Here is a 21184-nt window from a genome sequence, read left to right as displayed (position 1 = left end):
TTACGTACAAATGGCTTTAGATACCTATTAGGTCCATAAATTACCATATAGCATATTTTCAACACAAAAAACAGCGATAATTTGTTGCAGACAAAGGACAGCTGGACATATAAAGGGCCCCATTATCTTCAGTAGCTTAGGGCCTCATCAAACCTAAATCCAGCCCTGAGATGAAGGGGACCAAAAGAAACCTGCAAGAACTACTAGGATTCCCCGATGATTCCCAAGTTAATCCACGGTTTGGAGTTCACCAATTTCTGTACTGCACCAAAGAAGAAATGTTGTCGCTTGTGTCTCCCCTCCCATTGCAGCTGCCTGTGCCAAACTCACTCTTTTGAGGGAGAGGGGAAACTGCCTCAAGAATTTATTTTTTTATATCAGTTATCCTTACTGAGAAGTCATACTGGTAGGTAAGTAACAAACCCTACACATTGCTGAGTTTTGCTTCCTAATTTTATGGCAGCAGCTTCGATTGCTGAAGAGACAAGCCACTTTTTAAATGGGCTGTCTCTTTGGCAGTGGAATGACAAAGCAAACAAATACACATGCCTCTTAGTCACCATTAATTGTAATAACCATCCATCAGCACCATTCCCCCAAAATTGCCATTTCCAGACTTACATAGGAAATTGCACAAACTGCATCGCTAAAGAGGTGAAACACAACAACACATGGATGAAAATTAGACAGCTACTGTGTGGGGGAATTTTCTACCACTTTGGAACCAACAAGCTTACCTGCAATATCCCACAGCTGCAGCCGCACTGTCTCAGACTCTGACCACTGTACCACCTTCAGAGCAAAATCCACTGGACAACCATGGAAAGAAAGAAAAAGATAAAACCAGTTAGGGGTTGAATAAAATCACTGTGTTGTTTGCTCCGCTTATGAGTACTTTTGCTTCAGGCCTGAGGGGCCTTAAAAGAGGATTAAACAAATGCATGGAAAAGGTTCTCATAATGGCTAAGCTCTGCCTCCATGGTTGGAAGCAGTAATGCATGTGAATACTACCTTGCTGGAAACATCAGGAGCGCGGCGTTCTCTTGTGCTTGGGTCCTGGCTTACGGGTTTCCCACAGGGATCTGGTAGGTCAGTGTGAGAACAGGATGCTGGAATACATGGACTAGATCAGTCATAGGCAAACTCCAGCCCTCCAGATGTTTGGGACTACAATTCCCATCATCCCGAGCTAACAGAACCAGTGGTCAGGGATGATGGGAATTGTAGTCCCAAACATCTGGAGGGCCAGAGTTTGCCTATGCCTGGACTAGATCCAACAGTCTCTTTTTATGTTCTTATAATGGATATTAAGGCACTACACTTGAATTAGGCTGATGTGCAACACAGCAATTGCTTCTACACTGCTGTCTTGATGCTATTCACGTCCTTCCTTCCAGCAGATGTTAAGCCCAAGCTATAGCATTTCTTGAGTACTGCTGACCTCAAAGCGTATGTTTATGCTCCAGTAAATCACAGAGAAGTGGTGGAAACAGACAACCATGTAGATGTCACTTTAAAATTCCCCCCATTCCCCCATACAGCTTTAACCACATGGACAGAAGTCTACAACCATGTGACAAGCAAACCACTTCTCCAGATTCCTGTGGCCATCTGTTGCTATCCCAAACAACTCTGAAACAGAAGTGTGTGCACACATTATGTGCATGCTCACACAAGTAATACATCCCAAATCCTGGATGATTCCTTCTATGTTCATGGATCCAGAATTATTTCCACCTGAAATATGATAACAGCAAGAGTATATATATAATAATTTCCCCTCGAGATAGAAGTCTTACATATTTCTCAATAAGTCTTTTTTTTAAAAACTCCCATCAGTATACCATGTTGATATGTTCCTGTTCCTGTGAAATGTTTTAACTGCTTTTAATTTTGAATTTTTAATGGTTACAGCCCACCCCTGGAACCCGTTGGTGAAGGGTGGGAATAAATTTAATAATAATCATTTATAAATTGATTGCATATTTATGTTCTACCTTTTCTGCAAGGAGCCCAAAGTGGTATACATAGTCCTCCCCCTCATTTAATCCCTACAACAACCCCGTGAGGCAGGTTAGGCCGAGAGTGATTGACCTGCCCAAGGTCTCCCAGTGAGCTTCATGGCTGAGTGTGGATTTGAACCCTGCTCGCCCAGGTCCAAGTCCAGCACTCTAACCACTACACCACACTGGTTGGTTCTCAATCACTCTGGATCATCATCATTATCATGGTACAGTACAGTCTTGGGCAGACATGTCAGGTAAAAATAAATAATAATAATAATAATTTATTATTTATACCCCGCCCATCTGGCTGGGTTTCCCCAGCCATTCTGGGTGGCTTCCAACAAAACATTAAAATACAATAATTCATCAGATATTAAAAGCTTCTCTAAGGTAAGGCAAAGAGGGGGTAGATAGCTGAGAGCTCTCTCCTCTTCAGGTACTTTCCCCAACCAGCAAGATCAGGGCTTGGCAAGGTTTATCTTGCCTGGGCCAGATCGGTCCTGCAGAGATCCCTCTGTGCGTGCCTGCAATTTTCGGCACCACCGAAGCAAGTCGCTGGTCAAACGACCTCCACGGGCCGCTTCCAGCCCATGGGCCTTAGGTTGGTGACCCCTGAGAAGGATGCTCTACCAAGCAGCTCTCCCACCGGGCGGTGGTGCTTCTGAATGGCAGATTGGTCCACTACAAATCAGCAACCATTCAGAGTTTAGGAACTTAGGGCGATGCCTTATATTGAGTCAGACCACTGGGTCCATTTAGCTCATTGGTCTACACTGACTGCCAGCGGCTCTCCAACAGGAAATCTTTCCAAGCCCTATCTGGAGATGCTGGGAAACTTCTGCATGCAACACAGATGCTTTATCATTGAGCTACAACCCTTCCTTAAATTTAATTGTGGATGAGGGAGTAAAAGCAGACCTGGGGGGATGAACTAGGGGAGAACTGATGTGACCCAGCTTTGGGTACCTGGTGCAGCATCAACATAAGCTTGTAACTGACGCTCGGCCAGAGAGACAAAACAAGAAACCCTCTGGTGTACTGCTGACTCCGGATCCTCTCTGCACAAACTGGTGGTGTCAGAGAAGCCCAGGATGGCTGTTTCAAAGGACTCAATATTCATGGTTGCCATAATACCCATGGAGCTGTTTCAATACATTACTGACCCACCTTTATGTAAAAGTTTAAAGAGGTTTTTTTTTTGGGGGGGGGGGATACATCATTGACCCAACACATATGGCAGGGCATACGTTAAATCTGTGGGTGTGAGTTGTAATAACCCTATTTCCCTGTGACCTTTGGGTTGATGGTAGAAGTCCTTCCCTGAAGGGTTGGAGGACTTGAAAAGCTTTTCCACCCAAGAGACTAATTAAATTGAAGGGATTCCTGAATTTCCCCAATAAATTGTCCATTTGTCAGGTCTGTCCATCCTGCCAAGGCCTCAGTCTCACTGTGGCAACAAGAAGATGGGAGACAGCTGTCAAAACAATCAACCTCTTCAGCTCAGTAGAACTCAAAAAGGGCTCTTGGGTTTGCTGGAGATAGTTATGAGGAAACTTCATCTGCTGACTTTCTGCCTGTCAATATTATCACTGCATATGCCCTTCCCTGATTTATTTTGAGTCCACCATCTCACCCATTTACAACAAGAAACAGTTTAAGCTGTTGAATTTCTGCCCACTACAGCCGTCAAAGGCACAAGACCCCTGCTCTTCCCCCCAAAGCCAGTCTAAACCTTTCAAAGAACTTAAGTTTCACGAGTCATAACCCAGATATGTTACTGGTCATCAATGGACCACTGCTTAGAAATGCAAAAACTATAAAGTATAAAGATGTCTTAAATACAAATATATTTTAAGCTGGCAATTCTACATTCAGTGCAAGCCCAGGCATGGTATTTCAGATGGCTGTGTGTGTGTATGAAGGGATTTGATGTTAATAAGTACAGCAATGTTATTAGCTGTAGTGACCCAAATATACCCATTTAAGTGTTTATACCAGAAGCAACATTTCCCCCTTTGAGCAGGAGAGCAATTAATCACCAATGCCCCACCACAGCTACTACAGTCTTAACATTCCATACACACACACATACAGTATTTCTGCAAAATGCCTACTACACTGCAGGGTACACTACTCTGATTGCATTCACACAGTACTTTATTCCAGTTTCTCAGTATTTCCCTAACTGTCAATATTTGCATTACATTTGATCCATCACACAATGTAAAAGCAACTTCCAGAAATTCACCAAAATATAGAATAGAGCTGGCTCTGCGTTTGTTTTCATGTTATTTGCAAACAGATTTTTTTCTGGAAGCAAATAACACTGAAATGACCACTACATTTGTGCTATACTCCACTATATTTCTGAAGTGGCTTTTACGTTGTGCAAAAACTCACATATAATGTGGAAAGTAACAGGTAGGGCGATGTCAGGAAACCAGAATAAACTGCTGTGTGAATGCAGCCTCTGTCTCAACCCCTTCTTCCCAATGTTAGCATATTGCAAGACTGATGCTACCCATACTTTTTATCCACAATACTACCTCTCCTCCCCACCAAAGGGCTAGGGATATAGTAATGATGGATTCTATTAGCATTAGCATGGTAATTTAATATATTTACATTTCCAGGGGGGAAACACATCATTTTTTGCATGAAATTAAGCACGGGTGGCGCTGTGGTCTAAATCACAGAGCCTAGGGCTTGCCATTCAGAAGGTTGGTGGTTTGAATCCCTGAAGTGGGGTGAGCTCCTGTCGCTCGGTCCCTGCTCCATGCCAACCTAGCAGTTCGAAAGCATGTCAAACTACAAGTAGATAAATAGGTACCATTCCAGCGGGAAGGTAAACGGGTTTCCATGCGCTGCTCTGGTTTGTTAAAAGCGGCATAGTCATGCTGGCCACATGACCTGGAAAAACTGTCTGCGGACAAACGCCGGCTCCTCAACCTTTAAAGCGAGATGAGCTCCTCAACCCCAGAGTCGTGGTCAGGGGTACCTTTACCTTTAAGCCTGAGTTAGAATTACGGTAAGTGTTGCCTTTGCTGCAACCTTTTGCTGTTGGGTGGTCATGCTCCTACACAGTCACACTGAAATCCTACAACTCTACAAGTTATATGAAATCCTACAAGTTAAAGCCTTTCCTCACAAGGGAGTTCCTCTAGCCCCCTGATCATTTTGGCTGTTCTTTTCTGCACATTTTCTATTCAATACAAAATCCAGATGTGTCCAGAGCTGTACACATGCTACCCCTGAACAGAGTAGGAGGAACCGTTGGTCTCCTTGGGAGTTGTCACTTATTACAGCCAATAGGTGCCCTCGACACTTGTACAATCACATTCTAGGCTGCACTTGCAAAACAAAGATAGCTTTTTTTCTTTAAAAAAATGTTTAGGGGTACTTTCATTTTCCTACTCATATTGCAATATTGCCCCTTAATGAGGTCGAACTTAGATTCACAAAATGTTTATGGTATGCGTCCCCCTGCATCCCCCCAGAAAAAAGCACTGGCACTGTCTAGAAATTACAACACCTTTTTGTTGGCTCAATACACCATGCCTTGACTGCCAAGAACATACAATATCCCATAATGGAAGCCCAACCCCAGGCAAAGAATATGTGGCCTGCATGCTTCAATTAAGCAAGAAAGGGCATTTAGTTTGCAAAAGAAAAAATAAGCCAGGTGAGCACTCTTGTGACAAGTCTATAGTATGTTCTCAGGATGAGCTGCAAGTTCATTAATATCTACACATTATAACATTATATAAACACACACACATGGGGCAGTTTGAGGACTCTAGCTGAAAAGCAGAATATAAAATCTACCAACAAAATACATATTTGATGGATCCGAACCTCTAATAGCAATGCTGGCAAACAGCCATAACGTTGAAGTAAAATAAACTGTAATCTTGTAAGTGGAACTTTCCTCCCTCTGCGTCCTATAAAGATGAATCTATCGCAAATGACTCCTTGTCCAACTCCTCCCCATTCTCCTCCTCACTGGATCTTCTTAGTTTACCCTGCACTTCAGTGAAGTGTGTTTAAGGAGCATATTCTGTGAAGCCTTAACCCCCAACAGAAAGAGCAGCCAGAGATAATCAAATCATTTTGATTCGGGTCACCCTTATATAAAGGGGGTAGTTTAAAGTAAGGCGGCTGGCCCGGCTAATCTTGCCCTAGTTTGGTTCAGTTCTTTGACTAATGATCTTATAGACTTAAGCGGAACTAAAGAAAAATATCAAAAGGACTCTTTTATAAACTTCTTCTAAACAAAACTAAAGAGAAACATCCAACGTATTCTTTTAAAATTAGGCAGCTGGTAGAAACAGAATTCTGTTAAAGGAATACTTGCAACATTAACAGGTTTATTTTCCACCACTCAGCCACATAGCCTGGATCAGAGACTACTCTGGCTGTTTCCCACTCACAGACCAAATAATAAAAAATAAAATTGCATTCCAGCAAGTGTGTTAGGACCCCTGAGAATGATACTTCCCCTCCCCACAGAGCACAACAGGAACAAAACTAAATTAGACCACAGCTATTATCCAGTTCAGTGGATCTGAAACACACTGCAAGTTGTGAATCTCTCTCTTTTAAAAAAAGGCAGGCTGCGGAGAAGAAAAAGATGGCAAAGCTTCTCCCCCCTCCCGTCTCTACTGCAACTGATCAAAGTGGGGTGTAAACGAATCCTTTGCAGGCATAAAACTGGGGCCTTTGTACATCAGTTTCTCAGTGGGGTTTGGACTTCACTTTAATGACCTCTGACCTACTTATTCATTTGTGATTTTCCAACAGGGAGTTAAAAGGTAATAGGAAATAGTGGGGAAGCTGCACTTACCCATATACTGAAATTCTATCACACCGGGAGGCTGTTTAGCCAGAGATTTGGTGTCTTTCTATAGCTTGTGAACTATTCAGCCACAGTCCCTGTGAAGATTTCAGTAGCATCAAACACAGCTTTTAAAGACAAATCTGTTCCATACCCAGAACATCTTCTATATGCTGCAGACTCTAAGGATGTTGAAGGTTGCAGTGTGGTCGTGCCAACATCAACTGACCCAAGGATTAAGTAAACAATTGAAGCCGATGCTTGTTCCTTGTATCTTTCCCCTCCTTGACTCCCAGCGGCAAGCTCCCTCTCCTCCCTTTGTAATGATTACTGCTCATTTTCAAAAGTTTTTCCCCAGACATACAACAGTACAGTGTACAATGTATTAATCATTTTTTTCATTTTAAAAAACAGATAACACATAACTATAACAATACAGCTTTCGCCAACATGAAAAACGAATGGACAGAGGCAGTACTTTACATGCTAATAACACCAACTGCTTTACAGACACCAGAAGCAACTCAGGAGAGAAGGTGCCTGCAATAAAACACGTCTCTACCGTATCAGCAGGCGCTGTGACTCTCCAATGGTTGGCTTTACTCCCACTCTTCCACTGTCTCCCAAGACAGACAGATGTCAACAATATGTCCAACCAGAAGTTGTTCTGAGAGACTGATGGCTGCACAGCCCCTCTCTAACCAGCTACATAATGCAAAAAGGGATCCCAAGGTAACATTAACACACACAAAGCTAAAATCAGAGGTTGGCAAGGTTTACCGGCCATGGGTCAGATCACTCCCATGGAGATCATCCGTGGGCTGGAATGGTGCAGCATGATGCCGGAAATCGCATCTGTGCATGTCTGCGGCGTCAGAAATTGCTTCTGCGAATGCCCAGATGCCAAAAATTGCACCTGCGCAGAAACAATTTCCGGTGTCTGAACATGCGCAGATGCGATTTCCAGTATCTGCATGTGTGCAGATGCGATTTCCGGCATAGTACTGCACAAGTTTAGTGCAGCGCTCAGTTCAGGGGCAGCTCATGGGCCGGTAAAACTGTCTTCGTGGGCCACATCCGGCCCATGGGCCGCACGTTGCCGACCCCTGGCTAAAATCTTCAGAGCAATCTGAAGCTGTGGAAACTATAGCTCTGTGAATAGGGGTCTTGGGGTCTCCTAACAATTGTCAGCACTGTTAACCAATGACAGCTCCCAGAAATCTTTGGGGGAAGCCACAACTGTTCAAAGAGGCATCATAGTATTTTTAATGTGCAGCGTGAACATGGCTCAACTGTCTGCAAATGTATCTCTCTCTTGCTCTCACCCCTCATTTACTTACAAAAAAAATTTAAATACTCTTATCACTCTTACATAAAAACATCAAAGTGGTCTGCAATGAAAATGCAGAAAACTGTGCCTGCATAGGCTTGATGGAATAGGAAAGTTTTCAGGAGGTGTTTAAAAGTTGAAACAGAAGGCGCACCTGATGACTTGATGTCTCTGCATCACTGTTTCTGCTATGTGCACACCTTGGACCACCAGCCTTGTACTGAAAACTGTGTCGATCCTTTCCAGTGGTGTGTGATCTCTAAGCATGCGACTGCCAGCAAATAACAAATTCAGTCTTTATCGAGCAACCCTCACATAGCCTCTGGAAATACTGGAAGGAGGGCAAGGCCAGGGTCATGATGAAACTTCTAATTAACAATGGCTGTAATTTCCTGGAACACCCACCTCAGTTGGACCACAGGGCACGCCCACATGTTGAACTTTGTGCCAAATCGATTGCATCCTCTCCAACACAACCTACTTAGAGTCCTAGCCATGTGACCTAGTTTCTGCAGCATCGTGTACCAGTGAGAAATCAATTTCAGCATGGTTTCCCTCAGTTTCGCAAGGACAGATTTCAAAAGCACTGTTAGAAATTCAGATATATAAGCTAGGTGGCCAAACGGCACCTTAAACCTAGGTTATGGTTACCACAACAGTATGTGTATTCACCAGGGGGTTGCATAGATGAGGCTTCCAACATTACAATTCTATGATCTCAACTATATTGCTTGATTGTAGCTTCCTCTTACAACAATTCACCTGTCCCAGTACGCAAGGAGAAACACACACAGGGGAAATGGAACAGGTATTAACTATGGACTAAGGCAGAGGTTTTAAAGCTGTGATTGCCAACCCAGCGCCCAGAAATCTCCACATAGTCGCAACTGGACCCGGACCAGTAGCAAAACACACCTGGGGAATTTCAAACACTGTTCAAAGGCAATCGCAACCCCACAGCATTCCAGGTATTTCCCACAATGTCACACCCAAGATCTCCCTCCCAGACTTTGCACAATATGATCAATGATCAAAAGGTCCCAGACAGAACAAGAGTCCAATACGCTAACATGACCCCTTTCAAGTAAGGTTTTGTGTTAATGCACCAGGTGAGATCCTTAGGAATAGTCCCCATTCTTTACAAAGCTTTACAGAACATCTGAACCTGCGTTATTTGTAGCCAATGAAACGGTACATCGCTCAGCTCAATGTTGAGCTCCACCTAAAGGTTGGCCAGCTATAAATATATCATTTATTTGATGGAGACCCTTGCTCTCACACTTGCTGCACTTTACCCAGATGATCAAAGTGTGGGTGGCACAAAAAGGGTAGTGGCAGTGTTTTGCCCATTTCTGCCACAATTTCAGAGTTACTCTTAAGAAGGAATTCAAGATCGCTCTAAGTTTTCCCTGGGTGGCCCTGCTTCATGGCCCACCTTCCCACATTTTTAATAGTTTTTAAAGGCATTACTGTTTCCAGTAATTTAAAGCATTCCCCTTCACTGAAAACAACAAGAAATCATGTTAACCAGTAGCAACCAATATAAACAATCAAATCTAGATTTCACAATAAACCACTTTTTGCCTCTTCTACAGATCATTGCAAATTAAGCAACATGGGCTACAGCAAGCCCATGCCTTGCAGGACAGGGCTCTTCAAAAGATGCTTGCTTTGGGGCATTTAGAATCAGAAGGGAAGAGATTTCACAAAGGGTTAAAGCAAGGACTAGATAAGCAGCCATGATTCAATTTAATTAAAAGCAGCCGTGAGTTCCCAAGATGAAAAACTGCTGTTGGAAACAATGAGAGACTACCAAAGCAATCCTGACCAGTAGATCTGGTGGCTGGAGTGAATGGGGTGGATGTGCCAGAAGGGGTGGGGCGCATCTTCATCGGCAGAGTTTTCCCCGAGTTTTCGGTAGATCTATCACTGGCAGTGTTTCTGCTGTTTGTAAGCCCCAAAACAGGCTGCTCCAGGCCAGTGTTAGTGGACACCTTGGATCTTATGGATCCAAAGCCCCTTCATTCTTCCAAGAGGTCTATCAGACCCATCAACTACACAAGCCAATTAATACCTGCCTTCAGGGGCAAGATTTGAAACCAAGATCTACCAGGAATAAACAAATAAAGAGAGTCACACACCATAAGCCTGGGCTGCTATGAGCCAGGACAGCAACAGATGGGTGATAGCTCCAGTGATGTACAGTGGTACCTCGGGTTACATACGCTTCAGGTTACAGACTCTGCTAACCCAGAAATAGTGCTTCAGGTTAAGAACTTTGCTTCAGGATGAGAACAGAAATCGTGCTCCGGCGATGCGGCAGCAGCAGGAGGCCCCATTAGTTAAAGTGGTGCTTCAAGTTAAGAACAGTTTCAGGTTAAGAACGGACCTCCGGAACAAATTAAGTACTTAACCTGAGGTACCACTGTATACAGTACAATTGCTCTGCCCATTTTTTGCAAGCAAGTTCAGAAACACCCTTTTCCAAAAACACAAGGTTAGAGTATTTCCTCTGGCCTAAAATACAATGGAATTTCTCTTAACGATTTGCTAATTGATCTATGGAGTTCTTTGATGCAATTCATATGATTCATGAGAGCTACAGACGTATTACCTTTCCATTCCATCCTTCCTCCCAGGAACTTGAGGTGGAATAGTCGGCTCCCTCCCTTGTAAGCAAGAACCCTGTGAGGCAGATTAGGCTAAGAGCTGCTAACTATCCCAAAATGACACAATGAGTATAATGGCTGGCGTAGGGATTCTGATTTAGAAAAGGGTGGCTCATTGAAAAAGGGCTCTCGCACCTTTAATAATGGTGGTGAAGAGGGATTCTCAGCAGGTATAGCTTGTTGTACAAAGTGAAGGAAGTCCCATCCTAATATTTACCCCGCCACTCCAAAAAGTGGCCTCTCTTTCTAGAAACTGGCTCTCAATCTACCACAGAAACTCAAGCAGTTCAGAAGGCTTTCATATTGAAGCCAAAAGAGACTGGATATCTGCTTTGGCTTTTTACATCACAATCTTGAGAAATTCACTCAGCACCACCGTCCTGGTTTTTAAGCAGAGGCTGGATGGCTATCTGCAATGTATGATCTAGTTGAGATTCCAGCATTGCAAGGGGGCTGGACTAGAGGATATTGGGGGCCCTTCCAACTCTACAATTCTATGATTCCATAAATAGAATCTGAAGATATTTCAAGAAGATGCACTTTTAAAAAATGCCACCACCAATCCAACATGTAAAGTGGGAAGAGTGTAGCTGCTTCCACACACTTGTCTTCAGCTCTGAAATTAAAACAGAAGGAGCCATAACTTCCAAAGCACCATACTGGTGAAATTCTGGTAAAAATAGTAAGTCTTACACACACACACACAAAATTGAAGCCAGTCTAGTCCTTATGCAGAGAACCAGTGTTTCACAATATAGTTTCTCCTATGGAACAAAAAAGTCTGAATGTTGAATGATAGATTGCAATTATTTAAGAACTAGCAACTACAAGATCATCTTGGCTATTTCTTAGTGCAGACCCAGGTGATTGAGCCTTAGCTTCCACTGCCGCCGCTGCCCCACCATGAACCATTTTAATTTCTTCAGTAATGTTTTATTTTGGATGTGATGTTTTAATGCAGATTGTGAACTGCTTTGACATTTAATATATATATATATATATATATATATATATATATAAAGTGGTATAGAAATTAAATGAATAAATAAATAAATACATGCATGGCTATGAGTAACTATGGACATATTTAAACCAGGACATCTCAGTGGAGTTTTGCTACCCAGTATGAAGGGGTGGGAGGGACTTGGTTTTATTTCAACAGAGGTGCAAACACAAATGAAACACCAAAGGAGGAAGTGAGAAATGCAACATCCTAAGAAACAGGAACAAAAATAAAATACAAGAGAGCAACACTTTTAATTGAACTAACCCCCTGCCACTTAAGAGTATGACAGCTTTTGAGTTCCACAGAGCTTTTCATCAGACGGAATGCAATCAAAAGGCAGATATTTGCAATACACAACGCTTTTATAGCACTAGAACTGTGCTATTAAATCTGTTATTAGAGCTCATCATCTATTGAAAAAAAGTTTGTTGTTTTTCCAGGGGCGGCAGCCAGGGGTGGGGCAGAAATCAAAAACAACTCACCTCCCACCGTCGACTTGTAGTGTTTGTTGAAACTATCGTTGGCATACCGCTGGACCAGTGACGTCTTCCCAACTGTGGCATCCCCAATAATCAGTACTTTGAACATATGGTCGTGATGGCCCATGGTTTGGAACAGCCAAGTAAACTAAAGGGAGCGCACGTCGCCGTTTCCTCAATTCTTCGGAGGGGACAGCAGCCACTTGGGAGGCAAGGACTCCTCACTTTTCCCTAGAGGGCGAAAAAAAAAAATCTGTGCATTCAAAAGCAGCCTCCAAAGCCCAGGCAGGCGATGCAGAGCTTAGCGCTTCTCGGTTTTCCATCTGGAGTAAGCAAAAACCTCTAAGAAACAGGGATCTTGCGAAGCCACCGAGCACCACGGGGTTGGGGGGGTCAGTATGCAACTTTTACGTTTAATTGTCCGCTCCCTCCTGCAGGTCCAGCTCTCGCTGAGCGCAGAGCGGCAGCAAGCAGTGTTTTCAATTTTTTGCACCCAGGAGAAGACTCACCGGCCCTACCTTAGGCGTTTAAAACGCACCAAGCGGATCCCAAAGAGGAATTCTCCACCCGACGAGTAGCGAAAGCAAAACACACTGTCAGCAGCAGCCGGGCGCTCGCTGGGGAAGAAACCAAATCTGTACACGCCGTTGCACCACAGAAGCATAAAAGTCTTTGCAGGGAAAGCGTTTGCATTGCCGTTTGCTTAGAAAGAGGCTTAAGCTCTTGATAGGATCCTCATCCTGCAACTAGCGCGCCTCTTGCCGCGGCTTCTGCGCTGCCGAGCCTTTTCCGCATTCTCCTGGCCGTCATGTGAGAGAGGGCGGGGCGGCTGACCCGCCCCGTCGGAGGAACTACAGTACCCAGCATGCATGGGGCGAAGCGCCCCCTATTAAATACGTAAGCAGGAGCGGCTGCCTCGTGGGAAATGTAGTGTTTTAGCGAAGGAAAAGTGTAGCCGTGGTCTGTCCTTCAAGAGGCAGGCACCGCGGCTCGTGCGATGTATAGATTTCTATATAGTGCAATGTTGGTAGGGCCGGATTTAGGTTTGATGAGGCCCCAAGCTACTGAAGGTAATGGGGCCCTTTGTATGTCCAGCTGTCCTTTGTCAACAACAAATTATCGCTGTTTTTTGTGTTAAATATATGCTATATGGTAATTTATGGACCTAATAGGTATCTAAAGCCATTTGCACATAGCAAAATATGTATTTTATCAAAGTAATTGTTGAACTAAAATACAATTAAGAAGTATATTAATAGCGACATTTTTGGGGGCCCCCCAAGAGAGTGTGGCCCTAAGCTATAGCATGTTTAGCTTATATGCAAATCCAGCACTGCGTGTTGGTGTATAAAATCTCCTCCAATGCCGGCTGTTGAATTTTGCACTATTATTATTTATTAAATTTATATACTGCCCTTCACCTGCAGATCTCAGGGCGGTTCACAACATAAAAATACAAGATAAAAGCACAAAATGCATGATAGAAACAATGAAAAAGCACAAACCAATAACCCTTCTCGAATATAAATATCTTTATTAAGCAAGTTTTAAAAACCACATACAAAAATATAACAGAGATAATAACAAGCATATAGGAAGAAAGCAAACACAGATGAAAGAGAAAGAAAAAAAGAAAAAAAGAAAAAAGAAAAAAAATAAAGAGTAAAAAATACAAAAGACTTACAAACTTACAAACCTACAAACAACAGACCTCCGTCCAACTCGGTTTAGGATTACCTTATCTTATACTCTTTCTGCAGTTATTAATACCATCATACTAAAACGTGGTAGGTATTAAGTACCGTCTGCTGTTAAATTATTAATTCCAAAATTAACCTCCATATAACTTATAAATTTATTCCAATCATTTTTTAATTTTATACCTTCTCTTATACAGTGGTACCTCGGGATGCGAATGGGATCCGTTCCGGAGCCCTGTTCGCATCCTGAACGCAACGTAAGATGTGACGGCGCGTCTGCATGCGCGCGGGTCGCATTTTACCACTTCTGTGCATGCGCGTGACGTCATTTTGAGCGTCTGCGCATGCGTGAGCAGCGAAACCCGGAAGTAATGCACTCCATTACTTCTGGGTTGCCGCAGAGCGCAACTCGAACGCACTCAACCTGAAGCACATTCAACCCGAGGTATGACTGTATACACATTTAAAAGGGGCATAAGATGCCAATCAGCCAAAGGCCTGGTTAAAGAGGAATGTTTGTGTCTGGTGCCTAAAGGTATTTAATGAAGGTGCCAGGTGAACCCCTCTGGGAAGAGCACTCAACAAAAGGGGAGCCAGTGCAGAAAAGGCCCATTCTCATGTTGCTATCCTCCGGACCGTTCATGGAGGGAGCACATGAACGAGGACCTCAGAGGATGCTCTCAGGGTCTAGGTAGCTTCCTATGGAGAGAGAAGGTCCTTGGGGTATGCAAGTACTTAAAAGAAACACTTTCCTCCATCCTCTTTCTCTGTGCCATGCACCATTTTATAATCTTCCTAGGGGAGTGCATCCCTTTGATCATTTTGGTTCCCCTTTCCTGAACCTTTCTCAACTCTACCATATCGTTTTAAAGTGAGGGGACCAGAACTGAATATAGTATTCAAATGTCCCCATCATTCTGTGTCTGGAAAAAAGCCAACCAAAGAAGAATGGCAAATCAAGTTGATGGACTATGCTGAAATGGCAAAATTAACTGGGAAGCTCAGGAACCAAGAAGACAATAAATTTTAAAAAGAATGGGAAATGTTTATAATGTATTTAGAAAATTATTGCAAACAGGTCAAAACATTAGCAGGATTCTAAATGCACCTGTAATGTAACAGAAAGTATAGATAACTTAGGAAAATGAAAAATTGGAGAAGTATTGATATGCAGCTGAAAATAAAATTAAGATGATCTTTTGATGTAAGTTTATTCTTCTTTTTTCTTTTCTTTGTCTATCTTTTCTTTCTTTATTTTTGAAAATCAAATTAAAAAATATAAAAAACAAAAAAGGAAAAAGCTGCTATGAGCGCTACATTTCTTCCTCTCATAAATAAATCCGTTAAAGGCAAATCTATATAATTTACCATTGCTGATAGGTATGGATTTCCAGAGAGGTAGTCACGTTAGTCTCTTGCAGCACATCAATCAACAGGGTATTGTGACACCTTGAAGACCAACACATTTATTATGAAATAAACTTCACGCCTGTAGATGCATGAAGTAAAATCTTAGTTGGCAGGAGACAATAGCAAGATGGGAGTTCAAAGGAAATGAAATGCAAACACTATAGTCAGAGATAATTAGGGCTTAGATATGCATTAAATAGGCACACCTTTAACCCTTGAGAGTAGCAGTTTGGTAATAATTGAGATGATTGCATTGCAGACACCTGTAGTATGGCAGGGAGCCATTCACAAGAAACAGTCAGGATATCTGTGCTAATGAACAGAATGAAAATCCTTTTCTCAATTGAACTCACATGTGTTCTCATTGAACTTCAAGAGGTGCCCCTTGAAGACCTTCATATTTAGACTATGCAACGGTTTAAATTTTTGTTGTTGTTCAGCCATTCATTGTAATAATTTTGTACTTTATGGTGTTTTATTTTCTATTGCATAAACTGCTGTACAGCACCACATTATATTCTATAAATAAAATAAATAGGGTTGTGTCCAACATTCCTACTCCACTATTGCAAGGGGCATGTGCTCACAGGACAGAACTTTCCCCTGCTCTCCCCTGCAGCCCACCCCCGCAAGCTCTGGAGCGTGTGGGGGACTCTCCAGAAAATATTTTTGGGAGTATGCAGGAGTATAGGAAACAGAACTCCCCTGGATCTGCTTTGGATACAACCCATAAACTTTTTGATAAACTGTAATTCAGTTGTTCAAAGTTGCATTCTCCCTTTGAAGTTCACTAAGATCACTTAGAGTTGGAATCAACACACAAATAAAACAAGTTCTGAAAATGCTTTTTAAAAAGTGTTTTTAAAAATACATTGAATTTTCCATAAGGCTCGCCATTGCCATCTAGTGTCACATTGTATATTGCACTCAAAACACACTTTAAAACGTTTTATTTGCAGCTGTATAGCTGATTCCTGGAATCATCTATGGATATTGCCATTTCCCATGAGGGATTTTTGTCAATTCATTTGTTTGTATACTGACCTGTCTGTCCAGTGTAGAATGCAGAAGGCCATCAGTGAGTTGTCAGCATAAACCACATGGAAGATGAGCAGATAATGAATCCCCTGGGCGTATAAACTTCTACTTTATATGCTTACCAGCTAAGGTTTTACTCTATTCATTTCAGTAAGTGGGCTTGAGCCCATGAAAGCTTGTGCCGTCTTCTCCCTCCAAATCCAGATATTATTCACTGATTGTTTAATGTCATCAAACTTTCACTTTGTCTAGCTTTATTTACTTATTTATTCTACCTTTGACCAGCAATTTAAAGCAGCATTGAACTACTGATGGAAGCAGATCTCAGGTTTATATTCCCTGGCGAGTACTAGCTGACTAGAAACCAACATATTCTGGAGAGCTGGGACTGATTTTTAAATATAATCATAGAACTGTAGAGTTGGAAGGGACCATGAGGGTAATCTAGTCCAACTCCTTGCAATGCAGGAATCTTTTGCCCAACGTGGGGCTTGAACCCACGAGCCTGAGATTAAGAGTCCCGTGCTTTCATGCTCTACAAACTGCACTATTTCCTATGTGACTCACCTTGTCTTTTAGAGAAGGTGAGCACACGACCAGAAGTTATGCAATGTAGGCAGGATGAGTGGTGTTAAAAGGAGAATATCACATGGCCTAGTAATAGGAGAAAGCTGTGAGGGCTGGACATTGGAGTAGGGCAGGGCAGGCAGACAAGGGAAATTTAGGGACTGTGGATCAGAGCACCTATGGGGCTTGGAAGTGGGGGTTGTGTTTTACATACCAGTAGGATCGGTGAAGCTTCAACTGCAGACCTTTTTTAACCAACAGAAAAACCACCACAAGCTGTATAAAGAAATGTCATCTTTATTTTACCAAATATAATTTATCAGTTAAATTGGCATCTGTCAATTCAGTTACAGCAACTATAAATAATGAGTTTATTTTTCTTTTAATAAAGGTGTAAACCAATAGCTTCATCGTCATTTGCAGCCAGGTTTAAATATACATGCATTTGAGTGCAACCAGTGAGAATAAAATTATTCTTCAATGCTTTGAGATTAAATTCTGTTCATACACACCCACTTTGTTCCCCCATCTCACCCCACTGCATACATAATAAAATCTAGGGATTCCACCCAAGTGACATGCACACACTCCAGCTCCTGGGGCTAAGTCTTGCAGCCAAGACCAGGAGAGTTACACTCTTTCATGGGATGCACAGACACAGACTTTGACTAGAGAAATGGATGTAATGAGGAAGAAAAGATGTTCAAAGGGGATTCCATGTATAAAGAAACGGATTGCTCAAATGTTACAAAGCTGAAAACGTAGATGCATCCAACAGTACAACACATACAGAGGGGAGACAGATGAAGGTCATTATAGAAGTTTAACATTTAGCAGCTATGGGAAGGCAAGATGAAAGTCCTGGGCCCCTTAGATAACACTGAGTTATGTTGACAAAGCCCATTCTTAAGCAGAAACTGAGTTATTTACAAGTACTCCCAGTTGAAAGTCAGAAGAGTATCGCTTTCAGCTGTGCAAAAACTGTTATTCACAGAAGTTTGACATCTATATCCACATCTACTGTGCCACATAATTAAGGCTCCCCTGCAATGTAGACGGAAAAGATGGCCTTAGATACACTTTTGCACTGTGGTCCCAAAGCTTTGTTCTTGATGGCTTGGTATGAGGGCGCCAATGCTCAGGGCAGTCTGAAATAGGCCTCCTGAAGCCACAGGACTATGCTAAAACAGCCCCTGTTTAAGATTAACAGCCTCAAGAGTACAGTGGTCCAATTGAGCCCTTTATGCACCACTCTGGCACAAATTTCCATCTAGATCTTTCATTTTGATCACAGTTCAAGCCTTCTGAACTGGAGCAACACTGCCTCCAAGAGTTATTTAGAAGGTCAGGGTCCCAAATCCAAATTTTATAGGAAACTCATTTATGCTCTAGCCCAGCAAGCATAATTGTTGCTAGCAAAAGGTGCCCTGTTATGCTTAGTGGGTTTTTTAAAATATAAAAAGGCAATACACCTTTCTGAAGGCAACAGGTATTCTATCTAATCTCGGGCCTGTTAGGCATAGCAAGTCAAATCTAGTACCCCAATCTTCTTCAGAAGACCATTGTGTATTCCAGACACATCCATACTAATTTCCTCTCTGCACTTCAGTTTCATTTAGGAATTAAAGCCAAAAGGAGAAAACACATTATGAAATGATGCTCCACCATGGAGAAGCTAATGGAGAAGTAAGTAGAGAGAGCTTAAGTCAGACATGGCCAAACTGGGCCCTCCAGATGTTTTGGGACTACAACTCCCATCATCCCTAGCTAACAGGACTAGTGGTCAGGGAAGATGGGAAGTGTAGTCCCAAAACATCTGGAGGGCCAAGTTTGGCCATGCCTGGCTTAAGTAGAGTTTGCATTGAAGAAATGTGTTTGATTAGAGTGCCTAACAAGAATAGGTAAACATGACCTACATGCAAGTAAATACCAGCACAAGAGGCCCCCATCCAAGGACAATCTGGAGTCTTCACTTTCATTCCTAGGATGAATGAAATGGTCCCCTTGTCACACCTTGTTTTAGGGAAGCAACGTGGCTGTTTCCATTTACGTTATATTGAGCTACTCATTCGAAGGGTTCCAGCTCCATGAGGACCAGAGCATGGGGCTTGCAGAACTTGTGGTGAGCATGGTGCACTTCAAAAGAGGAAATGCATTGCTCACAGAAGCTAATCTGTATTTCCCCCAATGTTCCCTGGCCAGCGGAGCTCAGAATGCAGTAAAATCCAGAATGCTCAGCCTCTAGGTTTCCCAGTACTTGGAGTCTTCTACAGAACTTTTGAGACTAAAAATAAATGTCATGCTTCCAAAATAAATTTAAAAAATGCTGTGTCAGTTTCCGGACAGTTACTCTGTCAGATTGGATGACATTTCTTCAGATTCACAGTCATAAAATAGAACAATTTATTTTTAATACTACCAACCTTAGCCAGAACCTGCTAGTGTTGAAAGTGAGAGATGGGTTTTACTTGCTGCCATGCAATGCACCCACAAACAAACCCAGGATGTGCCATATTTAATGACCTCAACATAGAGAGGGTAACCTCTAGGAATTTATTTGACAGAGTGTGGGGGGGGGGAGGTACACCAAGCTGATCTTCCAGACAAACACTTAAGACATACAAGTGAAGAGCTTTTATCCCTGAATACGTGAAGACTTTTGATACGAACCAACTGCTTTGTACTATATAAGGATACATAGGTGACACATTGCTAGGCTGACTGGGAAATATCCAGCATCTGTGCTGTTGCAGATGCCCTCAGATAACTTGTGTTGAGAACTCAGGGGCTGCAAAGCACCCACAGTTGACGTCAAAGTGCAGCACTATGACTCATCTCAACGCCAGAATTTAAAATTTGGAGACAATGAGAATATGAAACCAGTTGGTTCATCGTTTTTCAGATCAAAATGGACCATTCATAAACGAAGCAGCATAGAAGAGGCAATAGGTTTAAAAAGGCATTAGGTGAGAGCAAGCGCCCAGGTTCTGTGTAAAGCAGTGAAAATCCAACTCTCCTTAACAGCAATAGGCAGCTGAGTATAAGCTGTACTTTGTATCAGCCTTTTTAAAATAACAGATGATCATGTTTTTGCAAGGGAACTGGCACTAAGTGGCAACTAACAGGAGCAAGGTGGATCTTAGCTGTATCACTTTTTTAAGACTATAGTATAAATTAGTGGAAGTCCACCATAATCATCTCTTCTTGAGTCAGGCTTTTGTGGACTCCTCAGCAGAGAATGAATTTGGTCTATTCCCACCAATCATTCTGTTATTCCGAGTAGCCCAACATCCTTTAAAGAACATTCAGCCTAGGGTAGGGTGCAACACAGTGAGTTACAGTGCAGTCTACTAATGGCAAGTAGTCAATTTTCTGAGCCACGAAGGTCTTGTTTGTGGTCAAATGAGATGCAGTACTGGTGCTGACAAATTGAAGGAAGCATGCACAGAACCCAAACCACTGAATCCGATTCAGAATCCAGTTGTGACAATAGGCAAATAACTTTTATACCTAATTTAAATAACAAAGCAAATATGAATTGCATCTCTCTCAAACATAAACATAAACACACACACACACACACACACACAGAGGCCCTTCACATTTAGTGTCTTGAATGGGTGCAAACTGGGGAAGGTGGGATTTCTTAAAAATCTGATCAATTGTTCTGTAATATCCTTTAGTTCAGATATTAACCATTATGAAATTGCACTTGGTGATTGTCATTACATATTTTTCTTCTTCTTTTATCCTTCCTAAAACATTTTTTTCCTGTACAAACTTGGCTTGAAATATAAACCACATAAAATTCCCATTGAAAATAATGAGAATCCAGTATCAAAGTTAAAGTCCCAAAGAGAGACAGCGGGTGGCAAGCAAGGCTTTGTAGAAGGGGTGGGGGTGGGGAATGTCACTGAAGGAAAAGAGCCGGGGAGTGGAGATGCTGAGGAAGGGTAGCTTCAGTCCCCTACGTCTGTGTCTCGGTCCCCAATGAGCCAGAGAATATGGAAGCTGAGGGCCAGCAGACCTGTCCCAAGCAAGTCACCCAGCGCTGTCAGGTAAGGTATAGAAAAGTTGTCCGGGTCCATGCCTCTGCCCCACATCCAGTGGACCATCCAGTCGGCAATGTAGAGAAGAATGAGGAC

At 42.5% G+C, this 21184-nt stretch overlaps 2 protein-coding genes and 1 long non-coding RNA gene across 7 annotated transcripts in view; 1 reads left to right on the top strand and 2 right to left on the bottom strand.

Annotated features, from left to right (window-relative positions):
• RAB29 (RAB29, member RAS oncogene family) overlaps positions 1 to 13134 on the bottom strand; it is a 19952-nt gene extending 6818 nt beyond the window's left edge. The window contains exons 1-3 of one of the 3 annotated variants that reach the window (XM_079980021.1): positions 12834 to 13134; positions 12328 to 12555; positions 738 to 809 (exon numbers count right to left, since the gene is read on the bottom strand). In XM_079980021.1, coding sequence (XP_079836147.1) covers positions 738 to 809; positions 12328 to 12451 — 196 coding nt within the window. In that variant the 5' untranslated portion in view covers positions 12452 to 12555; positions 12834 to 13134. The remainder of the gene's footprint in view (positions 1 to 737; positions 810 to 12327; positions 12556 to 12833) is intronic. The other 2 variants (XM_079980022.1, XM_079980023.1) reach the window with 2 other exon arrangements.
• Positions 834 to 19427, top strand: LOC307218083. Its single transcript, XR_013839748.1, has 2 exons — positions 834 to 1223; positions 18845 to 19427. It is a non-coding gene; the product is annotated as an uncharacterized lncRNA (long non-coding RNA).
• The window catches only part of SLC41A1 (solute carrier family 41 member 1), a 40895-nt gene continuing 37029 nt past the window's right edge, over positions 17319 to 21184 (bottom strand). For all 3 annotated transcript variants that reach the window (XM_079979481.1, XM_079979482.1, XM_079979483.1), the window contains exon 11: positions 17319 to 21184. In XM_079979481.1, the coding sequence (XP_079835607.1) occupies positions 20999 to 21184 (186 nt within the window). In that variant the 3' untranslated portion in view covers positions 17319 to 20998.

This window comes from Podarcis cretensis (assembly GCF_951804945.1).
Source record: "Podarcis cretensis genome assembly, chromosome: 6".
Lineage (NCBI taxonomy): Eukaryota > Metazoa > Chordata > Lepidosauria > Squamata > Lacertidae > Podarcis > Podarcis cretensis.
Note: the sequence above shows the minus strand (reverse complement) of the source record. Positions and strands in the feature narration are given on the sequence as shown.